We start from the raw sequence: 21,295 nt of genomic DNA, 5'->3' as shown, positions 1-21,295 counted from the left end.
GCTAAGGCCAAAATATCTGTAAAGAAAAACTGTCTAAACTGGAAAAAAAGTTTGTGACTTTAGAAGCAAATTGTTGTAAGTATTGTGTTAAAGATAAAATGTTGCCTCATTCGGGCAGTGAGAGGAAAGTTTAGCGAAATCACAATTCCTGTCTTTCTCCGGGCGGCTGTGTCCAGAGACAGTGTTTAGTTTGGCAGTTGTTGGGTGGAGGAGGCTTCAGTGCAGTAACAACCACTCGATTGTCTTTTCGTGAAACGGTTACTTATGGCATCGCATGTGGTTACCACAGCAGAATCATCGAGTCTGTGCAGAGAAAGCATCACCTTTCTCCTCTAACTCTATCATTGTGAGAGTAATTGGACTTGGACACTAAGACCAATAGCAGGCGATGTCAGCATCCGACCCAGAACAGGTATTGTTGTTACATTAAAAATATCAGAATGAAAGGGGTTAACTGGAACTGTTTGTTCTGTGACTCGAATTAATGTCAGTCACCATGGATACTAACTGTCTCACTGGAGGCTTTCCTCTTCAATTAATAAGGGGTTCCTTCCAAAGCGCTACCCCATAGTATCAGTGGCTGTGTCATCCTGAATACGAATGGAATCAACAGGTCCAGAGAGTGGGAGCGATCAGAATCTGTGAAGAGGTGACTGGGATGCTCCGATTATGGGTCAAAATCTCAGAACCATAGACGTGAATGTTACAACAATGTACCAGAATCTGAGAGGAATAGATTGGAATGTGCCAACAATGAACAGGAGTTTATCCGATGGCCTTTACTGGCTTCCTATTGATTGGTTACCGTTGGCATTGTGGATAGAAGCTGTATTGATGGTTATTCAGGCTGGTTACTATCCCATCCTCTCTTTTGTTGGTGTTCCCGGTAAGTCTTTCTGACTCTGTCCATTCATTTATTTTGTAAAACTTTGTGAACAGCATCTCATTTCTGCAATCTATGTTTGGTAAAGGTGTAAACTATTGTATTGACTTTCAATTACAAACTCTATTGTTATCCCATGGTTTTTTCATCTTCACTTACAAACATATTTGGAGGAACAAAAGTGTTCATAACCATCATTGGCCCATTTTGTCCTGAGCTGATTATTGTCATAATATTCCCTTTATCACCGATAATATTCCCATTTTCACTTCTGCCTCGGCTCTGCTTCTGAATAAACTAAAACCTTCTCCTTTCCAGTTGCAGTTCTCTTCTGGCCACACTTGCACTTCCAAATATTTTGATTGTATACTTACTTTTATCTCTACCTGGACCTATGTCAGTTACAAAGCGTGAAGCCAGTTTGATTCTAAAAATAAGTTGTCACCGATTTGTGTCACTGCTTTCAGCATAACCCATTGATGGCCATCGACTGGCAGTTTTATTGAACTCTTTAGATTCCAGAACTCTCCGAGCGAGAGTGGGTGCATGTCCATCATCTCCTAAGTGCAGTGCTCCAATGTATTCACTTTGTGGCAGAGGCCATCTCTCTTCACCTCAACCTCACTGAGCCACTGCTGAGTGGAATACATTACATCTGTCTCCACAGAAGAACAATACAGAAAATCTCCCAGAAATACTACAGGACAGAGTGACTGTGAAAATGAGAAACTGTGGGAGATTAGAAATAATAAAGAGGAATTACTGAAAACTAATTGAATTGAAGTTTGTTACGTTGCTCTGGTGCGTCCCATAGTACACATGGAGGTGACAATAGAGCCAGTGAAAGAGTTACAGGGTCATACAACTCTTCAGCCCAACCAGTCCATGTAAAATATAATCCCAACCTGTCCTTCTTTCACCTACCTGGGCTTGGCACATATCTCTCCAACTGTTTCCTGTTCATATACTTATCCAAATGTCATTTAAAACTTGTAACTACAAGAAAAAAATATTGATTACCATTCAAAATTCTTTAGATTCTGGGATTTCTGGTTCCTACACAGTGGAAAGTAGCTGTTATGATCCAAATAAAAGCTGGAGTGGGAGGGAGAACAAAATTAAATTAAGTTTGGACAACTTGATATCTGTTATGAGAAAAATGTTGTAATCTTTTATGAGGACTGTGAAAACTAAATGCTTGGGGAATCATGATACAACTTGGCAGAATCAACTGAGATTCAGGAAAGGGACGTCATCTTTGGCAAACCTGTGGAGTTTGTGTGAATTAAAGTGTCCATACATTTCAGACATGTGTCCAAATTAACACCAGAAATGTCTTCCATTGCTGCTTCACCATCTTCTCTGCTTATGATTATGTTCCCATTAACGCTGGCCAGTTCCTACTTCATGATTTTTATAGTTTCACTTCTCAGTTACAATTGATTCACTTCCAAATGCGAGCAATACATTTAAACTGAAAGAGAGTGGTTTGAGAGACAATAGGGCGAAAGATTGGAGCATTTATTAATTCAATTTATGTAATGCATGTATGAGAGAGAGAGAGAGAGAGAGAGAGAATATGGATGATGAGATGTAAAAATAGAGAAAACTAGATTATTGACAGAATTCGATGTACTTTCCCATTTGTTTTTGCAATTGATGTGTGCTGTGATCCTTTTTCCAGTGCATGTACAACTGAGTTTTATGTATATAATCGTTGAAGCATTCACTCATGAGAATCAATGGGAGTGGTGTATTTGAATTGACGGAACACTTTTAATAGGGTTGCACACAGGTTAGTGAGTAAGCTGGAGTCGAAGGATCAGGGGAAGTATACTACATGGAGTGACAGTTGTTCAGTTGATACAATGCAGAGGGTCGAGTCCTTTTCCAGACTGAAAGCAATTCCTTATGGGTTATCACATGTACCAGCGTTTGGACCACTGTAATTTGAAAGACATACAAATAATTTGGATATGGCCAGCAATGGCACACATCTCATTTTGTAATGATTAAATAGTGCGAGGTTGGGAAGTGTTGTTGTCCAAAAGAGCCTGCATTTCCTGGATCACAAGTCACCAAAATTAGTACCTACAAGGGTATCAGTAATGAGTGAAGTAATGATATGTTGTCCTTCATTGGAAGGTGATTTAAGTAGATGCATGAAACCATTCGTCTGCACTTGTAGAGCCTTGATGAGAGAATATTTAGTGGTGTTGTGTACGGGCTTTTTTCTTTTGCCAAGAAAGATCTCCTTGCCACCGGTACGGTACAAATGGGTATCACCAGTCTAATCCCTGAGATGATGGTACCATGAAGAGAGAACGAAGAAATTGAGTGTTTAAGCTGTAGCACCGTGAAAGAGTAAGAGATAATTGCATTAAAAGTTGAAGGTTGATGACGAACACTAAAATCTACAAAAGAAATTGATGAGTGAGAAATCCCATATGTTACCCGTGTAAGTAATAAGGATTTTACCTGTAAAATGACACAGAGCGCCATGTCGATTGAGGGTGAAGTGCTGGCTGTGAATGAACTCTCCCCACATTAATGTGTGGCCCTAAACTGAACTCCATGTTGTTCACAATCCCGAAATCAGCCATAATACCCTCCTTCTAGCATAAGCCATTCCAACCAGATTCTGTTCTCCATAGAGAACACATCATAGGATACCACCTTGCGATTTTGCACAAAACGTTAGGTTTCCCACCTCACTGCTGTAAAACTGCATGAAAGTACCATATGTGTACCATGAGCAACGGAAGAGTGAGGAACAGCGTGAAGCAGACTATCTGTGCAGTCTCTGTTCCATTTGCTTGTTATGTTGGACCATCAGTTACCTCACTCTGTTCACATGTCAGTGACTGTATGGGCTGAATGGCCTCCTCCTGTTCATATGTAAGTGACACAAGGGGCTGTACAGCAGGGCCAAGTGCCTCATTGGGCTTCCCCGGGTTCCTGTGTCACAGCTCGATGTGTGAACTCATGTAACAATGCTGTAACTGTAAGAGGCTATTTTGTCCTGGTTTCTTTTAAGACAGTGATTGACCATGCAGCACAAAGCTGTTTAGTTAAGACCACTTGAGTAAATAGCTTGAGAAGCCTCAGACATTTTTTAATGCAGCCTGTGTTTTGCTGAACATCTGTCAACTGTTTCATGACATATGCTCTGAAAAAAATTCATCAGAAAGGCACCACAGGCTTCTGTGAAAGAGAAGTCCCACTTCAAATGTCCTTTTAGAATTCCTCCTTTCCGATCTTATAGAATCAGAAAGTCACACAGCACAGAAACAGATCCTTTAGTCCAACTTGTCCACGCTAACCAGATATGTAATCTGATCTATTTCTATTGGCCAATATTTGGTCCCTATCCCTTAAAACTTTCCTATTCATGTCACAATCAAGATACATTTCAACTGTGTAATTGCACAAGCCTTCACCACTTATCGCGGCAGTTTCTTTGTTCACACTCCACTCTCTGCGTGAAAACGTTGCCCTAGGTTCCCTTCCAAGTCATTCCCCTCTCACCTTCAACCTGAGCACTTTACTTTTGGCCTCCCCTCTCCTGGGAAACGCACCTTGGTTATTCAGGGTATTCATGCCCCTCATGATTTTATGAACCTCTGTGGTGTCACCCCTCAACCTCTGACACTCCAGCGGAAAACACTTCAAACTGTTCAGCCTCTCCCAACAGTTCAACCATCCTGTCCAGGAACATCCTTGTAAATCTTATTGTGCTCCTTTCAAGGTTAACAACATCCTTCCTTTAGCAGAGCTAACTGAAATATGCACCGTATTCATAAAGTGGCCTCATCAATGTCCTCTACAGGAGCAACATGCCATCCCTCCCTAACCAAATCCTCTGACTGATTGGTGCAATAATGACAAATGTGTCCTTCCCTATCCTGTCTACCTGCTACTCCACTTTCAAGGAACTAGGTACTGGCACCCAAAGTCTCTGTATTCGCAACACTCCCCAGGGCCCTAACATTAACTGTGTAAGTCCTGCCCTGCTTTACCTTACCAAATGCAAAACTTTTGATTTGTCCAAATTAAAGTCCATCAGCCACACCTTGGCCCAATGACCCATCTGTCCAATGACCCATTGCACTCTGAGGGAATCTTCACTACTGTCCACTGCACCACTTTTCAATATCATCAGTAAACTTACGAATCATGTCTCTGATATTCGCAACCAAATCCTTTATATTAATGATGAAAAACAGTGAACTCAACACTGATATTTGCAGTGTACATTTGGTCACAGGCCTCCAGTCTGGAAAACAATCTTCTGCCTTCAAGCCAATTTTGAATGCATTTGGCTAGCTCACCATGGATCCCATGTGAGCGAGCATCACTAATCTGTCTACCATTTCGAATGTTATCGAACACATTCCTGAAGCCCATGTAGAAAACGCCTGATACACTGCCTTCATCAATCTTCTTTATCACCTCTTCCAAATAATCAGGTCAGTGAGGCATGATTTACACTACACAAAGCCATGTTTGCTATCTTTAATCAATGCTTGCCTTTCCAAATGCATGTAAATCCTATCCTTCAGAATCCCGTCCAATAACTGACCAAACACTCGTGTCAGGCTCACTGGACTATTGTTCCCTGACTTGTCGGGTCACTGTTTCCTTTTCCAGCCCCACTACTCCACTGGTCACAACAAATTTTAAATGTCACCAAGTGATGACGTGGACAATGATATAGGTGTCAGACTGTATCAGAGTCAGTATCAGGGCCGAATTGGGCAGTTTCCGGTAATCTGCTAAAAACAACATGCTTATGACCAAGTCACATTTACTCAATCTATGATGGTAAGAAGAATGAAGCACACAGTTCACTCACACCACACACACACACACACACACACACACACACACACACACACGCACACACACGCACACACACGCACACACACGCACACACACGCACACACACACACACACACACACACACACACACGTTTGATGACAAACTAAAATGTTAATTTGAAACGGCTTTGACAACATGTTACTTGAACTCTTGATTCAAGGAAAAATGTGAGTGCTTATCCCAAATGTTATTCTCATTCAAAATTTATTCTGCTCACACACGTTGTTGGCAATGTGATTATTTCCTGGAACTGTTAGATTTGGCTGAATTCCCTTTGCTACAGGGAGTGGGTGATTCTAATGTATCCTTGTCATGTGTCCTCCGTGGGTGGTAAAGATGATTGGTGCCTTTTCAGCTCTCATGCATTGACGTGATGAAGAATATGGAAATAGAGGGGAGCAACAGGCTGTTGCTTTTGAGGTGGGTTACTTTTTTGCCTCACTGAGTTGAATCGCCCAATAATATTATCCAACCCACAAACTAGAACATGTGAGGTGTCCTTGAACATTGTCTGAATGTTATGCGTCCATCACATTCCCTGCTCCATATAAATGTATCGTTGCTGCTGTCACACACACTGCCACTTCCTGAGCAAAAAATAGCCCCACTTGTTTTAACTATATGCTTATATGTGCCTGCATATTTTAATAATAACATGTTCAATTTCTTCACAATGTCTGTGTTAAAATGCATTTGTATTATTCCTAAAGAAATACAGAAATTACTGGAAAAGCTCAGCAGCGTGGCAGCATCTATGAAGAGAAATTAGAATTAATGTTTCCGGTCAAGTGAACCTTTCTCAGAACCTGTTTTATTTTTAAAATTATTTCCCCAGTTCTATTCTCCCAAACAAGAGGAAATATCCATCTGATATGCGCCATTTACAGTCTCCTCAAGATCTCATACAGTCAAGTGCATTTCTTGTTCTCACGCCTGAAGTGTTAATCCTCCACAACGTAATGCCTTCATCACAGGGCAGTGTTCGGGGAACAATCTTTGAAAAGTTTCAGAGGCCACTGAGCTGGGTGGTGAGCTCAGGCCATGCTTGATGGGTCTGGTGGTGTGGTTTCGTCTGCTAAAAGAATGGTCCTCCTCTGCTAAAAGAATGGTCCTCCTTTTTACAAGTCCACCCACTTGAACCTCCATATCCTTTACGATAAATCTTGGTGCAATTGTCCCTTATCTGCCAGGATTGGGGTAAACCGAGCAGGCTGGATCCAATCTGAGAAATTTCAAATGTGTGCCCATTGGCCTTTTAAATATGGCACCGGTGCCAGGGATCATGGAATACCCGTGCCATCCAGGCGATGGGAACTATTACCAATCATGATGGGTGGGAGAATCAGGCCGGCATTGAATGAGAGGAATGGCATGTTCTGGGGTAGGTAGTTAATGAGGGGTGTTTGATAAGATAGCATCAGAAAACTAGCTCGGCTAAAACAGACGATCCCTCTGTCACACTCAATTAAAATGTCACTGAGAAAAATTATTGTTAGATTGTGCCCAATGAGCCAAAGACTGCGCTCACCACAGTCTCAGTCACAAATGCAGAACAAATGTGAATGCAAAACTTTCCATCGATTGAACTCAGAGCAATATCCCACACAAGCATCATTCCTGAAATACTGACCCATGTTGGAAGATTACATCAAAAAGTCTACATGTCAGCATTCTAAAACATGTGAACATATCCTTGCATGACATTGTCTCTCTATCTCCCCCTTCCTGTCTATATATCCAATCCATCCTATTTGTTTGTGTTTAAACTGATTCCCTACCATCCCTCTCTGGCACTGATTTACACACCCATGGCACCCCTTGTCATGGCACATTGGAGATATGGAGCTGTAAATGGATGGGAGCCCCATATCCTGTCACTTCCAGCATGGGCTGCAAGTTTCCCCAGGCTGGGCAGTGATTTAACACAGCATTACCGAGCACTGCACTGGGGTGGTCTGTACCGATCTACTCGCAGGGAGGGTAACTGTTCTGCGTTTACAGATCAGTTCAGTGGTGATCACTTCACAGCCCCCCATGCTGGAGAGATACCTGGTCCGGGTTTATAGATCAATGCACTGGTGTGGTCTGCACAGCTCCCTGTGCTGGACTGATATCTATTTGGCTGGAGAGGTCTGCACAGTGTCCCACTCTGGACAGATTGCTGGGTTGTATTGAGCAGGACACTAGCCTGGTCTGTACAGTGCTCCATTCTGAACAGATATTTCATCTGGGTTTGTGGCGTCTGGGCTGGTTCTGTGAGGTGCATTGAGCATGTGAGATAACTGACCACTTCAGCTGATCTGGCAATGCCTTTAATTTGTGTTTGCCAGTTGTGTTGACTTTGCGGAGAGATTTCCACCACGAGGCTGAGTGTGTCTCACCAAAACTGATGGACAGAATGGCCTTTGTTATGTGGAACTTTCTGACTCCATCACATTCTATAACCGACATTCCCTGGAACGTTCTGTAACCGACATTCTCCGAAACATTCCGTCACTGACTTTCCCTGGAACATTCTGTCACCAAAATTATTTGTGAATGGTTGGATTGAACAAAAGATAAGATCACGAGGGAAAACCTCCCGTTCCATGGAGAAGGAGACACTGTTTCAGGCAGTTAAAGGGATGGATATATTTTCCCTGTGTTCATGTTTCTTCACAACCGAAAATTGACCACAATTTAGATGAAAAGACAGAAATTTCCAAACTCTGTGTGTCTTCCAGAAACTGGGAGTGAATCCTTCAGGAAGGCAACGTCTTCACCCACTGTATCCTAAACTGCAAAGAAGTAACCTCTTCCTGCCCTTGACCGATCGATTGTGTGTGAATGTTCCAGAAACCAGCTACTCTTATGAATGTGTATTTGTGTCTTTAGGGAGGGAGAGTTTCTTGTATTTTATGGGGTTTTTTTGTGAAAAAAAGAGACATTACTATTTGTTATTTCAGCTTCTTTTTTCAATGGAGAAGTGATACATTTGAAATTGTCACTGGGTCCTCAATCAAACTGATAACTTTGCCTCCAGGCTGATGTGTATTTTATTTGTTTTCTTTCCTCACAGCTAACGTAGTGACGATCTACGTCCTGCTTTATAAAGATTGTGGGTTGTCTCCATGTGTCAGAATTTACCTGGTGGCCATGGCAGTGGGAGATTTACTGGTCATTATCCTCGATCTGACTTTGAGACACATTCCCATTGTTTATTGGGAACAGTTTTATTTCCTGGTGTACATCCCCGTGTGTAATATCCACGCCGTCCTGCTTTATGCAGCCACTGACTGTTCTGTCTGGTTCACCGTCAGTTTCACCTTTGATCGATTTGTGGCCATTTGTTGCCAGAAGCTGAAAAGTAAATATTGCAGTGAGAAAACGGCCACTGTAGTTCTGGGAACAGCGACTGTGCTGAGCTGTTTAAAGAACACTTTCTGGTATTTTATGCTCACAGGTTGGTATTCGCTGCAGAATGTCCCCTGGTTTTGTGATGGAACAATTGATGTTTATGTCTCTCATGTCTGGATCACAATCGAGTTCCTCCACAACATTCTGACCCCGGCTCTACCATTTCTCCTGATTCTGCTGCTCAATGTGTTCACCGTCCGACACATTTTAGTGACCAGCAGAGCCCGCAGGAGACTCCGGGCTCACACCAATGGGAATGGTCAGGATGACACAGAAATGAGAAATCGAAAAAAATCCATCATTTTACTGTTTGTGATTTCGGCCAATTTCATCCTTTTATGGACAACGTTAATGGTGTATTCTATATGGAGCCGAATGTATAATTTTGGGTACCAGTCGGTGTATCTAAATGAATTTGTACGGGAATTGGGCTTCATGCTGCAGCTCCTCAGTTGCTGCACAAACACCGCGATTTATGCCGTAACCCAGACTAAGTTCAGGCAGCAGCTGAAGAATGTGCTGAAATATCCCTTTACCCAAATTCATCCATCAATCAAATTCACTCATTAATGAATCCATCCAAGATTTTCTCATTTCAGTTCAATGTTTCAGCAATGAAGCAGCCTATCGTTAGGGTAGCAGACTGAGGATAGTGATGGTTTATCCAACCTTATCCCACACGGGGTTACAGGGAAACATGTCAATGTTCCTTTCAACTCCTAGGCCAAATAGAAAAGGCACTGTTCCTCTGACTGCATCCATAACTTCAATATGAAATTAACGTTCATTAAAATGTGCCAAGCAGCACATAAAACTATATTGCCGTTTGCCTTTGTGTTGAAGAAGCTGAGGTGGAGAGAGACAGACCCGGCACCAGGCCCTGTATCCAGGAAAGTGGAGCGGGCTGGGGACAAGCTCAGGATTTGGGTGCAACTCACTCTGTCTTTGCTTTCACCTGTGGGTCACCCATTCTGACCCGGCCGCGACAGAATTCATCTCTCTCCCCGTTACATCTCCCTCCATATCTCCCTCCGAATCTCATCATGTCCCTCTCTCTCCTCATTCATTTTACTTCCCTCTTTTTTCACAGACCCACTCTCAGACATTTTTCTTCCCTACCCAACCTCCCTCTCTCTCAACTTTTGACTGCCTCCGTGGCTCACTTAATGTAATCCTCTGTCACCTCCTATTGCTGGGGGAACAGTGTGGGTTGGGGAATAAGATGGTGCTAGAGACCATCGTATTGGTGAAGGCCACGCCTGTTGTTCGAGGATTAGTGTAGTGGTGTTGCAGCAGATCAGTGGGAGGGGGAAAAGTGGGTGGAGGATCCCTGGCATTTTTCAGGGGAACTGTTTTGTGGTGGGGCTGAAGGGCATCCCTGTGTGGGTTGGGAACAATGGACACGTCTGTGGGAAACATCTCGGTGTGGGCCCACATGCCATTGCCATGGGCAAAGACTGAGTGTGTCAATCTAGGGGTATTAAACATAGGAGTAACTGAAGGACAGACAGTGAAAGCTGCTTGTGACTGACACAGCAAAGAGACCACCATCAGCAGATTAGGTCTGAGCTGTGTATTCCTGCTGAGGGGAGCTATGAATGGAAGTGGGCAATTAGAGCCATAACAGGACAAAGGAGCTCCATAAATATTCCCAGACTCAATGCTGAGGGAACACAGGACATTATTCCACAGACAAAGCCACGTTTCTTTCCAAGGCCAAGTTTGTTTCCATCCTCAACAAGAAGTTTTGAGTGATCAGTTTGATTTTGTTTGATTTATTCCTGTCACCTGTACCGAGATTCAGTGAAAAGTTTTGTTTTTTGTGCAGTCCAGACAGATCACACTGGCGTCTTTGTGTCTTCTTATTGTGGCCTCTCCCTGAGAACATCAATGTCACAGATGTCAATCTTCAACTAATTTGACTCACTCCATGTAATATCAGGAAACGGCTGAAGGAATTGGATATTACCAAAGCCGTAGGCCATGCCAACCTTGCAGCAATAACACTGAAGGGTCATGTTCCAGAACTGGCATGGACACGAGCCAATCTGTGCCAGTATATCTACAGCACCGACATCTACCCAGAAATGTGGGCAATTACCCAGCAATGTCCGGAGTGCAAAAGGCAGAAAGAAACCCAGTTGAGTTAATTGGTATCCAATCAGTAGTCTCCCAATGTTAAGTGAAGTGATGGAAGGGAAGTGGACAAGGCTCTCAAGCATCACGTTCTCAAGAATTAGCTGTTCACTGACACTCGATATCTTCTAATGTTCGCTGTTTTTGTTCATCGTCTCCATTTACTTCTCATTTTAGATGTATCACCTTCTTTCCGGCAGGGAGGTGGCGTTCAAACACAATCACATCAAACACGAGCTTCCCGAATGGTGAGCTAGAGTCGAAGGAAGAGAGAAAGAGGGAGACAGAGAGCGAGAGAGAGAAATATGGAGAGGGAGGGGGAGGAAGAAAGGGGAGAGGTGGTGAGAGAGTGGGTAAGGGGTAAGATGGTTGGAGAGGAACGAAGAGGGTGAGAAAGAAAGAGAAAAAGAGACATAGAGAAGGAAGAAGAGAGAGGAGAGAGAGGGAAAGAGAAAGGCCCACTGTCTTAGCACTGATTCATAGATAATGGGCACTGCAGATGCTGGAGAATCTAAGATAATAAAGTGTGAAGCTGGATGAACACAGCAGGTCAAGCAGCATGTCGTTATTGGCTCGAAGGGCTGAATGGCCTACTCCAGCACGTATTGTCTAATGTCTTTCTCAGGAGCACAAAAGCTGACGTTTCGGGCCTAGACCCTTCATCAGAGAATGGGATAGGTTGAGGGTTCTGGAATAAATAGGGAGAGAGGGGGAGGCGGACCAAAGATGGAGAGAAAAGAAGATAGATGGAGAGGAGACTATAGGTGGCGAGGTAGGGAGGGGATTGGTCAGTCCAGGGAAGACGGACAGGTCAAGGAGTTGGGATGACGTTAGCAGGTAGGAAATGGAGGGGCGGCTTGAGGCGGGAGAAGGGATGGGTGAGAGGAAGAACAGGTTAGGGAGGCAGAGACAGGCTGGGCTGGTTGTGTGATGCAGTGGGGGAAGGGAAGATTTTGAAGCTGGTGAAGTCCACATTGATAACATTGGGGTGCGGGGTTCGCAAGTGGAATATGAGTTGCTGTTCCTGCAACCTTCGGGTGGCATCATTGTGGCACTGCAGGAGGCCCATGATGGACATGTCATGTAACGAATGGGAGGAAGAGTTAAAATGGTTCACCACTGGAAGGTGCAGTTGTTCATTGCGAACCGAGTGGAGGTGTTCTGCAAAGTGGTCCCCAAGCCTCCGTTTGGTTTCCCCAGTGCAGAGGAAGCCACACCGGGTACAATGGATACAGTATACCACATTGGCAGATGTGCAGGTGAACCTCTGCTTCATGTGGAAAATCATTTTGGGGCCTGGAATGAGGGTGAGGGAGGAGGTGTGGGGACAAATGTATTACTTCCTGCGGTTTCAGAGGAAGGTGCTGAGTGTGGTGGGGTTGGAGGGCAGTGTGGAGCGAAAAAGTGAGTCACGGAGAGAGTGTTCTTTCCGGAAGGCAGACCAGGGTGTGGATCGAAAAATGTCATGGGTGGTGGGGTCGGGTTGTAGATGGCGGAAGAGTCAGAGGATGATGCGTTGTATCCGGAGGATGGTGGGGTGGTGTGTGAGAACAAGGGGGATTCTCTTTGGGCGGTTGTGGCGGGAGCCGGGTGTGAGGGACGTTTGTCGGAAATGCGGGAGATGCGGTCAAGGGCGTTCTCGACCACTGTGGGGGAAAAGTTGCGGTCCTTGAAGAACATGGACATCTGGGACGTTGGGAGTGCAATGCCTTATCCTGGGAGCAGATGCGGCAGAGGAGGAAGAATTGGGAATAGGGGATGGAATTTTTGCAGGATGGTAGGTGGGAGGAGGTGTATTCTAGGTAGCTGTGGAAGTCGGTGGCTTGAAATGGACATCATTTACGGTGTTACAAGCTGGTTGCCTGAGATTTAGAGTGAGAAGTCCAGGAAGTTGAGGGATGTGTTGCAGATGGCCCAGGTGAACTTGAGGCTGGTGTGGAAGGTTTTGGTGAAGTGCTTGAACCGTTTGGGCTCCTCTGGGGAGCAAGAGGCGGCGCTGATACAGTCATTAATGTAACGGAGGAAGAGGTGGGGTTTGAAGCATGTGTAGATGTGGAAGAGGTACTGTTCCACGTGACCTACAAAGAGACAGGCATAGGTGGGGCCCATAAGGGTGCCCATGGCCACCACCTTGGTGTGTAGGAAGTGGGAGGAATCAAACGAGAATTTGTTGAGGGTGAGGACGAGTTCAGCGAGGCTGATGAGGGTGTCAGTGGAGGGGGACTGGTCGGGCCTGCGCGATAGGAAGAAGCGGAGGGCCTTAAAGCCATCTGCATGTGGAATACAGCTGTATAGGAACTGGGCGCACATGGTGAAAATGAGGTGTTGGGGGCCAGGGAATTGCAAGTTCTCTAGGGGGTGGAGGGTTCATGCGCTGTCACAGGTGTAGGTAGGGAGTTCCTGGACCAAAGGGGAGAAACGGAGTCCAGATAGTTGGAGATGAGTTCGGTGGGGCAGGGACAGGCTGAGACAATGTGTCGTCCAGGGCAGGCAGGTTTGTGGATTCTGGGACGGAGGTGGAAACAGGCCGTGTGGTGTTGGGGAATAATAAGGTTGGAGGCTGTGGGTGGGAGGTCCCCTGAGGTGATGAGGTCATGAATGGTGTGGGAGATGATGGTTTGGTGCTCGGGGGTGGGGTCATGACGAAGGGGGCGGTAGGAGGTAGTGTCGGCGAGTTGGCATTTGGCCTCGGTGATGTAAAGGCCCAACTCATCCCCTCCCCCCACTGCATCCTAAAACCAGCCCAGCCTGTCTCTGCCTCCCTAGCCTGTTCTTCCTCTCACCCATCCCTTCCTCCCACCTCATGCCGCACCTCCATTTCCTACCTACTAACCTCATCCCAACTCTTTGACCTGCCTGTCTTCCCTGAACTGACCTATCCCGTCCCGACCTCCCCACCTGTGCTCTCCACTCCACCTATCTTCTTTTCTCTCCATCTTTGCTCCGCCTCCCCCTCTCTCCCTATTTATTTCAGAACCCTCACCCTATCCCCCTCTCTGATGAAGGGTCGAAGCACGAAACGTCAGCTTTTATGCTCCTGGGATGCTGCTTGGCCTGCTGTGTTCATCCAGTTTCAGACTTTATTGTCTTACCACTGATTGTTGCCTTGTGTTTCAAGTGATACAATGCCACCATCTGCTGGCTTTCCCATGCCACAACACAGGGGATAGTGAAGGGTGAAAAGCATCAGTGGCTCAGGCAGAGCGGAAGAGAGAGAGTCGCTCACAGCAACGGCAACACTCATACAGAGTGTGCTGGTGTGGAGAGGATTGCAAATGTACTACCTCTCGTCAGATTAAAGATGCTCATGTTCAGAAATATTTGTTTTCCCTCTGCAAATGTGGAAATAGTTTGCCTTTGGGCATTTTCCTGACATTACACACATGTAACAGAGTTTTATTTTTGCAATTGTATTCAGGTACCTTCGAGTAAACCGTTTTGTGAGATGCGACATGATGAATCTTATTGCACCTTCTGCAATTTTTCATGTTTTGTAATCTACTCTCTCGGATCCTGAGCGGGAAAATAAAATCAAATATGAAGGGAGTGAGATCAGCAATGGCTTTGTTCATGTCTCGTTCTGCCCATATCTCAGGGACAATATCGATCGGAAAAAAAAACTCCTCTGTGTCTCCAAAGACATTGTTTGAATAACGAAACAACTATGCTACCGAAGAGGTTCAGAGCGTGTGATGCCTTGTGAAGCGGGAAGAAAAAAAATCGGCGGCTTGTGTAGCGTCGTGGGGAGGCCGCTAGAGGGTGGCATTGTATCACTTTAAACGCAAGCCGGAGTGAGAGAATGTCTTTGAGTCATAACTTTTGAATTCATTCATGATTCATTCATTCAAATTTCCCTCCAGGAAGTCCCACTGTAGCCAGAGATAGAAATATAGATGCAAACACACAGAGACACACATTAGCAGGACAGGTGTATCACTTTAAACGAAAGAAGTAGAGACAGAATGAAAGAAGTCGGAAAAACGCAATGCAATTGATTCACCCTCAAGACAAAGAGATAGCCCACTGCACAGAGACACAGGCACAGAGACACACGAATACATAGAGGCAGACACTGATGCACACACTCAGAAACACTAACTCTCACACACACAGTTACCGAGACACAGAGATATATTGATGCACTGACACAAGCATACACAGGCCGAGAGACACACAGCCACATTTATACCCACAGAAATACAGAAACAAAAACACATTGACAGACATAGAGACACTCACTGAGGCACAGACATAAAATCAGATACTGACACACACACAGGCACATTGACACACAAATACACAGAAACATTCTCATACAACCAAACACACCCACATACATACCAACACAGAGACACACGCACACAGATAGACAGAAACAAAACATACACATACAGATTCTATGCGCAGTATCTGACACTGCCCTGAGATTAACCATCTTTAAAATAGCTTTTGTTAATCAGATAATTCCCAGTTTTTCCTGATGAAATGTCAATGAGAAACTGGAACAGTGCTGTGATGTCCCTTACTTTATTGTCAGGGCAACAGTGAATGTGTTTAATAAATTCGGGATCATTCGGACAACGAACAAACATCCATTCGTGCAACAGATCCATGTCACCATTTAGTGTCCATCTCTGAAAAAGATTGAAGTTCATTCTCAGAAACTCATCAAATGTCAACTCACTGACTTTACAAGATAACAAGGTGGAGAGCTAGATGAACACAGCAGGCCAAAGCAGCATCTTAGGAGCAGGAAAGATAATGTTTCGGGCCTAGACACTTCATCAGAAAAGGGGGATGTGGAGACAGTTCTGAAATAAATAGGGAGAGAGGGAGAGGCGGATCGAAGATGGACAGAGGAAAAGATAGGTGGAGAGGAGACAGACAAGTTAAACGGGTGGGGATGGAGACCATAAAGTTGAGTGTAGGGCTGGTATGGAGGAGATAGGTCAGTCCATGGAGGACGGATTGGTCAAGGGGGCGGGATGAGACTTTGCTTCTGAGCCTTTATAAAGCTCTAGTTAGGCCCCATTCAGAATACTGTGTCCAATTTTGGGCCCACACCTCAGGAAGGACATAATAGCCCTGGCGTGAGTCTAGCGGAGATTCACACAGATGATCCCTGGAATAGTTTGTTTAACGTGCGATGAATGGCTAAGGATCCTGGGATTGTACTCATGACAGCTTAGAAGGTTGACGGGAAATGTAATAGAAACTTCCAAGATAATGTCTGGCTTAGAAAGGGTGGAGGCAAGGAAGGTGTTTCCGTTAGGTGGGGAGACTAGGACCCGCGGGCACAGCCTTAAGATTGGAGGGGGTAAACTTAAAACTGAAAAGAGAAGAAATTTCTTCAGCCAGAGAGTGTTGGGCTTGTGGAATTCATTGCCACGGATTGCAGTGGAGGCCGGGACGTTAGATGCCTTCAAAGCAGAGATCGACAACTTCTTGATCTCATTAAGAATCAAGGGCTATGGGGAGAGTGCAGGGAAGCGGAGTTGAAATGCCCAGCAGCCATGACTTAAATGGTGAAATGGACTTGATGGGCAAAAATGGTCTTAATTCCAATCCTATGTCTTATGGCCTTATGGTCTTATGAGGTTAGTAGTTAGAAAATGGGTGTGCGGCTTGAGGTGGGAGGAGGGAATAGGTGAGAGGAAGAACAGGTTAGGGAGGCGGGGAGGAGCTCGGCTGGCTTTGGAATGCAGTAGGGGGAGGGGAGATTTTGAAGTTTGTGAAATGCACATTGATACCAGTAGGCTTCAGAGTTCCCAAGCAGAATATGAGTTGCTGTTCCTGCAACATTCGGATGGCATCATTGTGGCACTGCAGGAGGCCCAGGATGGATATGTCGTCTGAGGAATGGGAAGGGAAGTTGAAATGGTTCGCGACTAGGAGGTCCACGGATTTTATGGTGTGTTTGGGATTGGAGCGGATGGAGCCGACGGCTGCACGTTCTAAAGGGGAGAGGTTTGAGTGGGTGAGAGGGGTGGAGAGGTTGACGTGATTGATGTCTCAACACCTCCCTCAACTTTCTGTACCTCTCTGTCTCAATCTCGGGCAACCATTTGAAACCGATGTCCATTTTAAACCCACTGACTCCCACAGCTACCGAGAATACACGTCCTCCCACCCACCCCTCTGCAAAAATTTCATCCCATATTCCAAATTCCTTTGCCTCCGCCGCATCTGCTTCCAGGATGAGACATTCCACTCCCGCACATCCCAGATGTCCTCGTTTTTCAAGGACCACAACTTTCCCCCCGCAGTGGACTAGAAAACCCTCCACCATATCTCCCACATTTCCCAGAACTCATCCCTCACACCCCATCCCTGTAAGAACATGCAAAATAGAATCCCCCTCAACCTCCCATACCACCCCACCAAACTCCGGGTCCAACACATCATCCTCTGATTCTTCCGTCACCTGCAATCCGAAACCAAAACTGATGACAATTTTCCCTCCTTACCCTTGTCTGCTTTCCACATGGAACACTCTCTCATTTGCTCGCTTGTCTGCTCAACACTCCCTGCCAGCCCCAACAGACCCAACACTTTCCCCTACAACAGCAGGAAGTGCTACACCTGCTCCCACATCTCCTCTCTCAAATTCAACCCACGCCCCAAGATGACTTTCCATATTAAGCAGATGTTCACCTGCACATCTGCCTATGAGGTGTAGTGCATCCACTGTACCCGGTGTGGCTTCCTCTACTTTAGGGAAACCAAGCAGAAGCTTGGGGACCGCTTTGCAGAACACCTCCGCTCGGTTCGCAATAAACAACTGCACCCCCCCAGTCGCAAACCATTTCAACTCCCCCTCCCATTCCTTAGGCAACATCTCCATCCTTTGCCTCCTGCAGTGCCACAACGATGCCACCCGAAGATTGCAGGAACAGCAACTCATATTCTGGTTGGGAACATTGCAGCTCAATGGGGTCAATGTGGACTTCACAAGCTTCAAAATCTCCCCCGCACTGCATCCCAAAACCAACCAAGGACTTCCCCTCCCCATATGCATCCCAAAGCCAGCCCAGCTCATCCCCTCTCCATACCGCATCCCAAAGCCAGCCCAGCTCGTCCCCATCTCCCTAACCTCAACTTCCTCTCACCTATCCTCTCCTCCCACCTCTAGGCGCAACTCTATTTCTTACCTACTAACCTCATCTCGCCCCTTTGACCCATCCGTCCTCCCTGGATTGACCTATCTCCTCTCTACCTGTCCATCTACACTCACCTTTACTGGCTCCATCCCAAGCTCTTTAACCTGTCTGTCTCCTCACCACCTATCTTCTCCTCAATCCATCCTCGACCCGCCTCCCTCACTCTCCCTATTTTTTTCAGACACCTCTTCCCCTGATAAAGCGCCGAGGATGAAATGTCATCTTTCCTGCTCCTAAGATGTTGCTTGGTCTGCAGTGCTCATCCAGCTCCACACCTTGTTATGTCTGATTCTCGAGCATCTGCAGTTCCTGTTGTCACTGAGTTTACTGGTCAAGTTCAGTCCCATTCACACCTTGTGTTGGTTTGCGTGAAAGTACTATGTTTCATTGTGGGATAAATCTGTGTTCCCTGGCTGCAGAAGACTCTGTTCCCTTGAATGAATAAAAGTGTCAGGTAGCTGATCTGCACCTCCAGCTTTGTCTCTGTGTGAATGCCAGGTCTGAGGCGCGCGAGCGCGCAGTTGTGTGTGTGTGTGTGTGTGTGTGTGTGTGTGTGTGTATGTGTGTGTGTGTGTGTGTGTGTGTGTGTGTGTGTGTGTGTGTGTGTGTGTGTGTGTGTGTGTGTGTGTCTGTGTGTGTGTGTGTCTGTGTGTGTCTGTGGGTATCTCTTGCTCTCATTTTCTCTCTCTCTTTCGTTTCTCTTTGAGACCCTGTCTCTTTCTTTCAATGTATCTCCTATTGTCTCACTTTCGGTCTTTCTCACTCTCTGTCTCTTTTTCTTGCCCGTGTCTCTGTCTCTCATACAATCAACTCTTTGTTTATTTCTCCCCCTCTCTCTCACTGGCAACTTCTGTTTCTGTCACCTCCCACACACTTTGTTCCCTCCACTTCCCTGCCTTTCCCCGCCATCTTCCTTTGTCTTTTCTCTGCATATTTTTTCAGTATTTTCTCTCCCTCTCTCTTTTCCCACCCCTCACACGAAAACGTGACCTTTAGAATATTGTGTCATTCAATTTTGTCCTCTGATACTCCTCTCATTTCACACTCTCCCCTCCTCCATTCCCCCAATATTCCACTCAACATGTTTCACAGCCTCTTAGTTTTCCCCCTCTCTCTACCCTCCAAAGGAGCATCTCCAAATGTAACCACACCTACACAATATTATACACCATCAAGACATTTTGTGCACACAAACCAATATTGTTCCCTTAGATACTGTACTGCCCCCACACAAATATTTTGCCCCCACCTGCCTAGAATTGTCCTCTGAATATTGCATTTCCCACATTTCAGTTCCCTCCACATATTGAACAAAAACAAAGTTGCTGGAAAAGCCCAACAGGCTTGGCAAGCATCTGCGAAGAAAAACGTTTCGGGTCCCATGACCCATTTCTGAGGAAGGGTCACTGCATCCGAAATGTTAACTCTGTTTTCTCCTTCACAGACGCTGCTCGGCCTGCCGAGTCTTTTCCAGCAACTTTGTTTTTGTTCCTGAGATAGTGTAGGACTGACAAAGAGAGATGAAGAGACAGACTGAGATAGAACCAGAGAGACAGAGAGATGGGAAAAGCAAGATCCCAGAAAAGAGAAAAATAAACAGAGACAGAAAGAGTGTGAAAGCTGGTGCCAGGAGAGAGAGGACAGAGACATAGAAAGTCATGGAAAGAGAGAGAGAGAGAAATAAACAGTCAGGGCTGAGACAAAGGGATTAAAGAGAGAGCAGAAGATACCAGATAGCGAGAAAGAAAGAGGGAAAACTCAGGGGGAGTGACAGAGTGAGAGAGTAAAATAAATGCTGGGTGAGACAGAATGAAAGACAGAAAACAAGACAAAGAAATTCCATTGAGAACAAGAAAAAGGGCAGAGAGAAGGAGGGAAATATTAAACCAGGGAGAGAGAGAGACAGAGGAATACAGAGAGAGAGTGACATTCCAGAGAGAGAATGAGAAAAGACAGACACAGCTGCCTCACAGCGCCAGGAGCCTGGGTTCGATTCCAGCCTTGGGTGAATGTCTGGCTGTGTGGGATTAGCCCATTCTCCCCATGTCTGTGTGGGTTTCCTCTGGATGCTCTAGTTCCCTCCCACAGTCCTGAGATGTGCAGTTTAGATGGATTGGCCCATACTAAACTATCTCATAGTGTCCAGGGATGAGCAGGCGAGGTAGATTAGCCGTGGGAAATGCACGGTTGCAGGGATAGGTAGGAGGATGGGCCCGTGTGGGATTCTTTGCAGGAAGTCGATGGGTCGAATGGCCTGTTTCCATGTTGTGGGGATTGTATGGAGACCACAAAAGCCCAAGGGAAGAATGAGTAAAGAAGAGATGGAGAGAGACAGAATGTCAGGGAGACTTCAATGGAGGGAACAGCAGATAGAGAGGTACCACCGAGAGTGAATGATGAAGATGTCAGAGGTAGGATGGGGATAGAATGACCCTCAGCCAAGAACAGCAAGATCCAAGGGCAGACGGAGAGGGAGAAGTGTGCTCAGAGGTGAGGGAGGATAGTCGGAGATCGCCAAGGCTGACCAATGGAATGGCCCACGAACAACCAGGTGAGGGGGAGAATTAATGGGGACGGATGAGGGGGAAGCGAGGGGGAGAGTGAAAGGGGAGATGGAGAGAGTGAACTTAGGGGAAGAGAGGGGGAAAGTGAACCGTGGAAAGGGAGAGGGAGAGTGAACGGGGGAGCGAGGGGGAGAATGAACGGGGTGTGGGATGATTGAATCGGAGGGTGTTGATGTGAAGGATGTGGGAGCATCAGGCAGCTGTGAATATGGGGAGAGAGGGAGACGATGGGATGTGTCTGTGCAGCAGCCCCTCTTTGCTCTTTTTCCTCCTC

The 21,295-nt window shown here is 45.8% G+C and overlaps 1 protein-coding gene across 1 annotated transcript; it reads left to right on the top strand.

Moving 5' to 3' along the window:
• Window positions 1-588: 588 nt before the first annotated feature.
• LOC132210102 (probable G-protein coupled receptor 139) lies at window positions 589-9,908 on the top strand. The gene is made up of 2 exons (XM_059649456.1): window positions 589-886; window positions 8,824-9,908. The coding sequence occupies exons 1-2, from the start codon at window positions 670-672 to the stop codon at window positions 9,729-9,731; spliced, it is 1,125 nt and encodes a 374-aa protein (XP_059505439.1). The 5' UTR covers window positions 589-669; the 3' UTR covers window positions 9,732-9,908.
• Window positions 9,909-21,295: the final 11,387 nt, after the last annotated feature.

The sequence above is a fragment of the Stegostoma tigrinum genome, chromosome 10 (genome assembly GCF_030684315.1).
Source record: "Stegostoma tigrinum isolate sSteTig4 chromosome 10, sSteTig4.hap1, whole genome shotgun sequence".
In the NCBI taxonomy this organism is placed as follows: Eukaryota; Metazoa; Chordata; class Chondrichthyes; order Orectolobiformes; family Stegostomatidae; genus Stegostoma; species Stegostoma tigrinum.
Note: the sequence above shows the minus strand (reverse complement) of the source record. Positions and strands in the feature narration are given on the sequence as shown.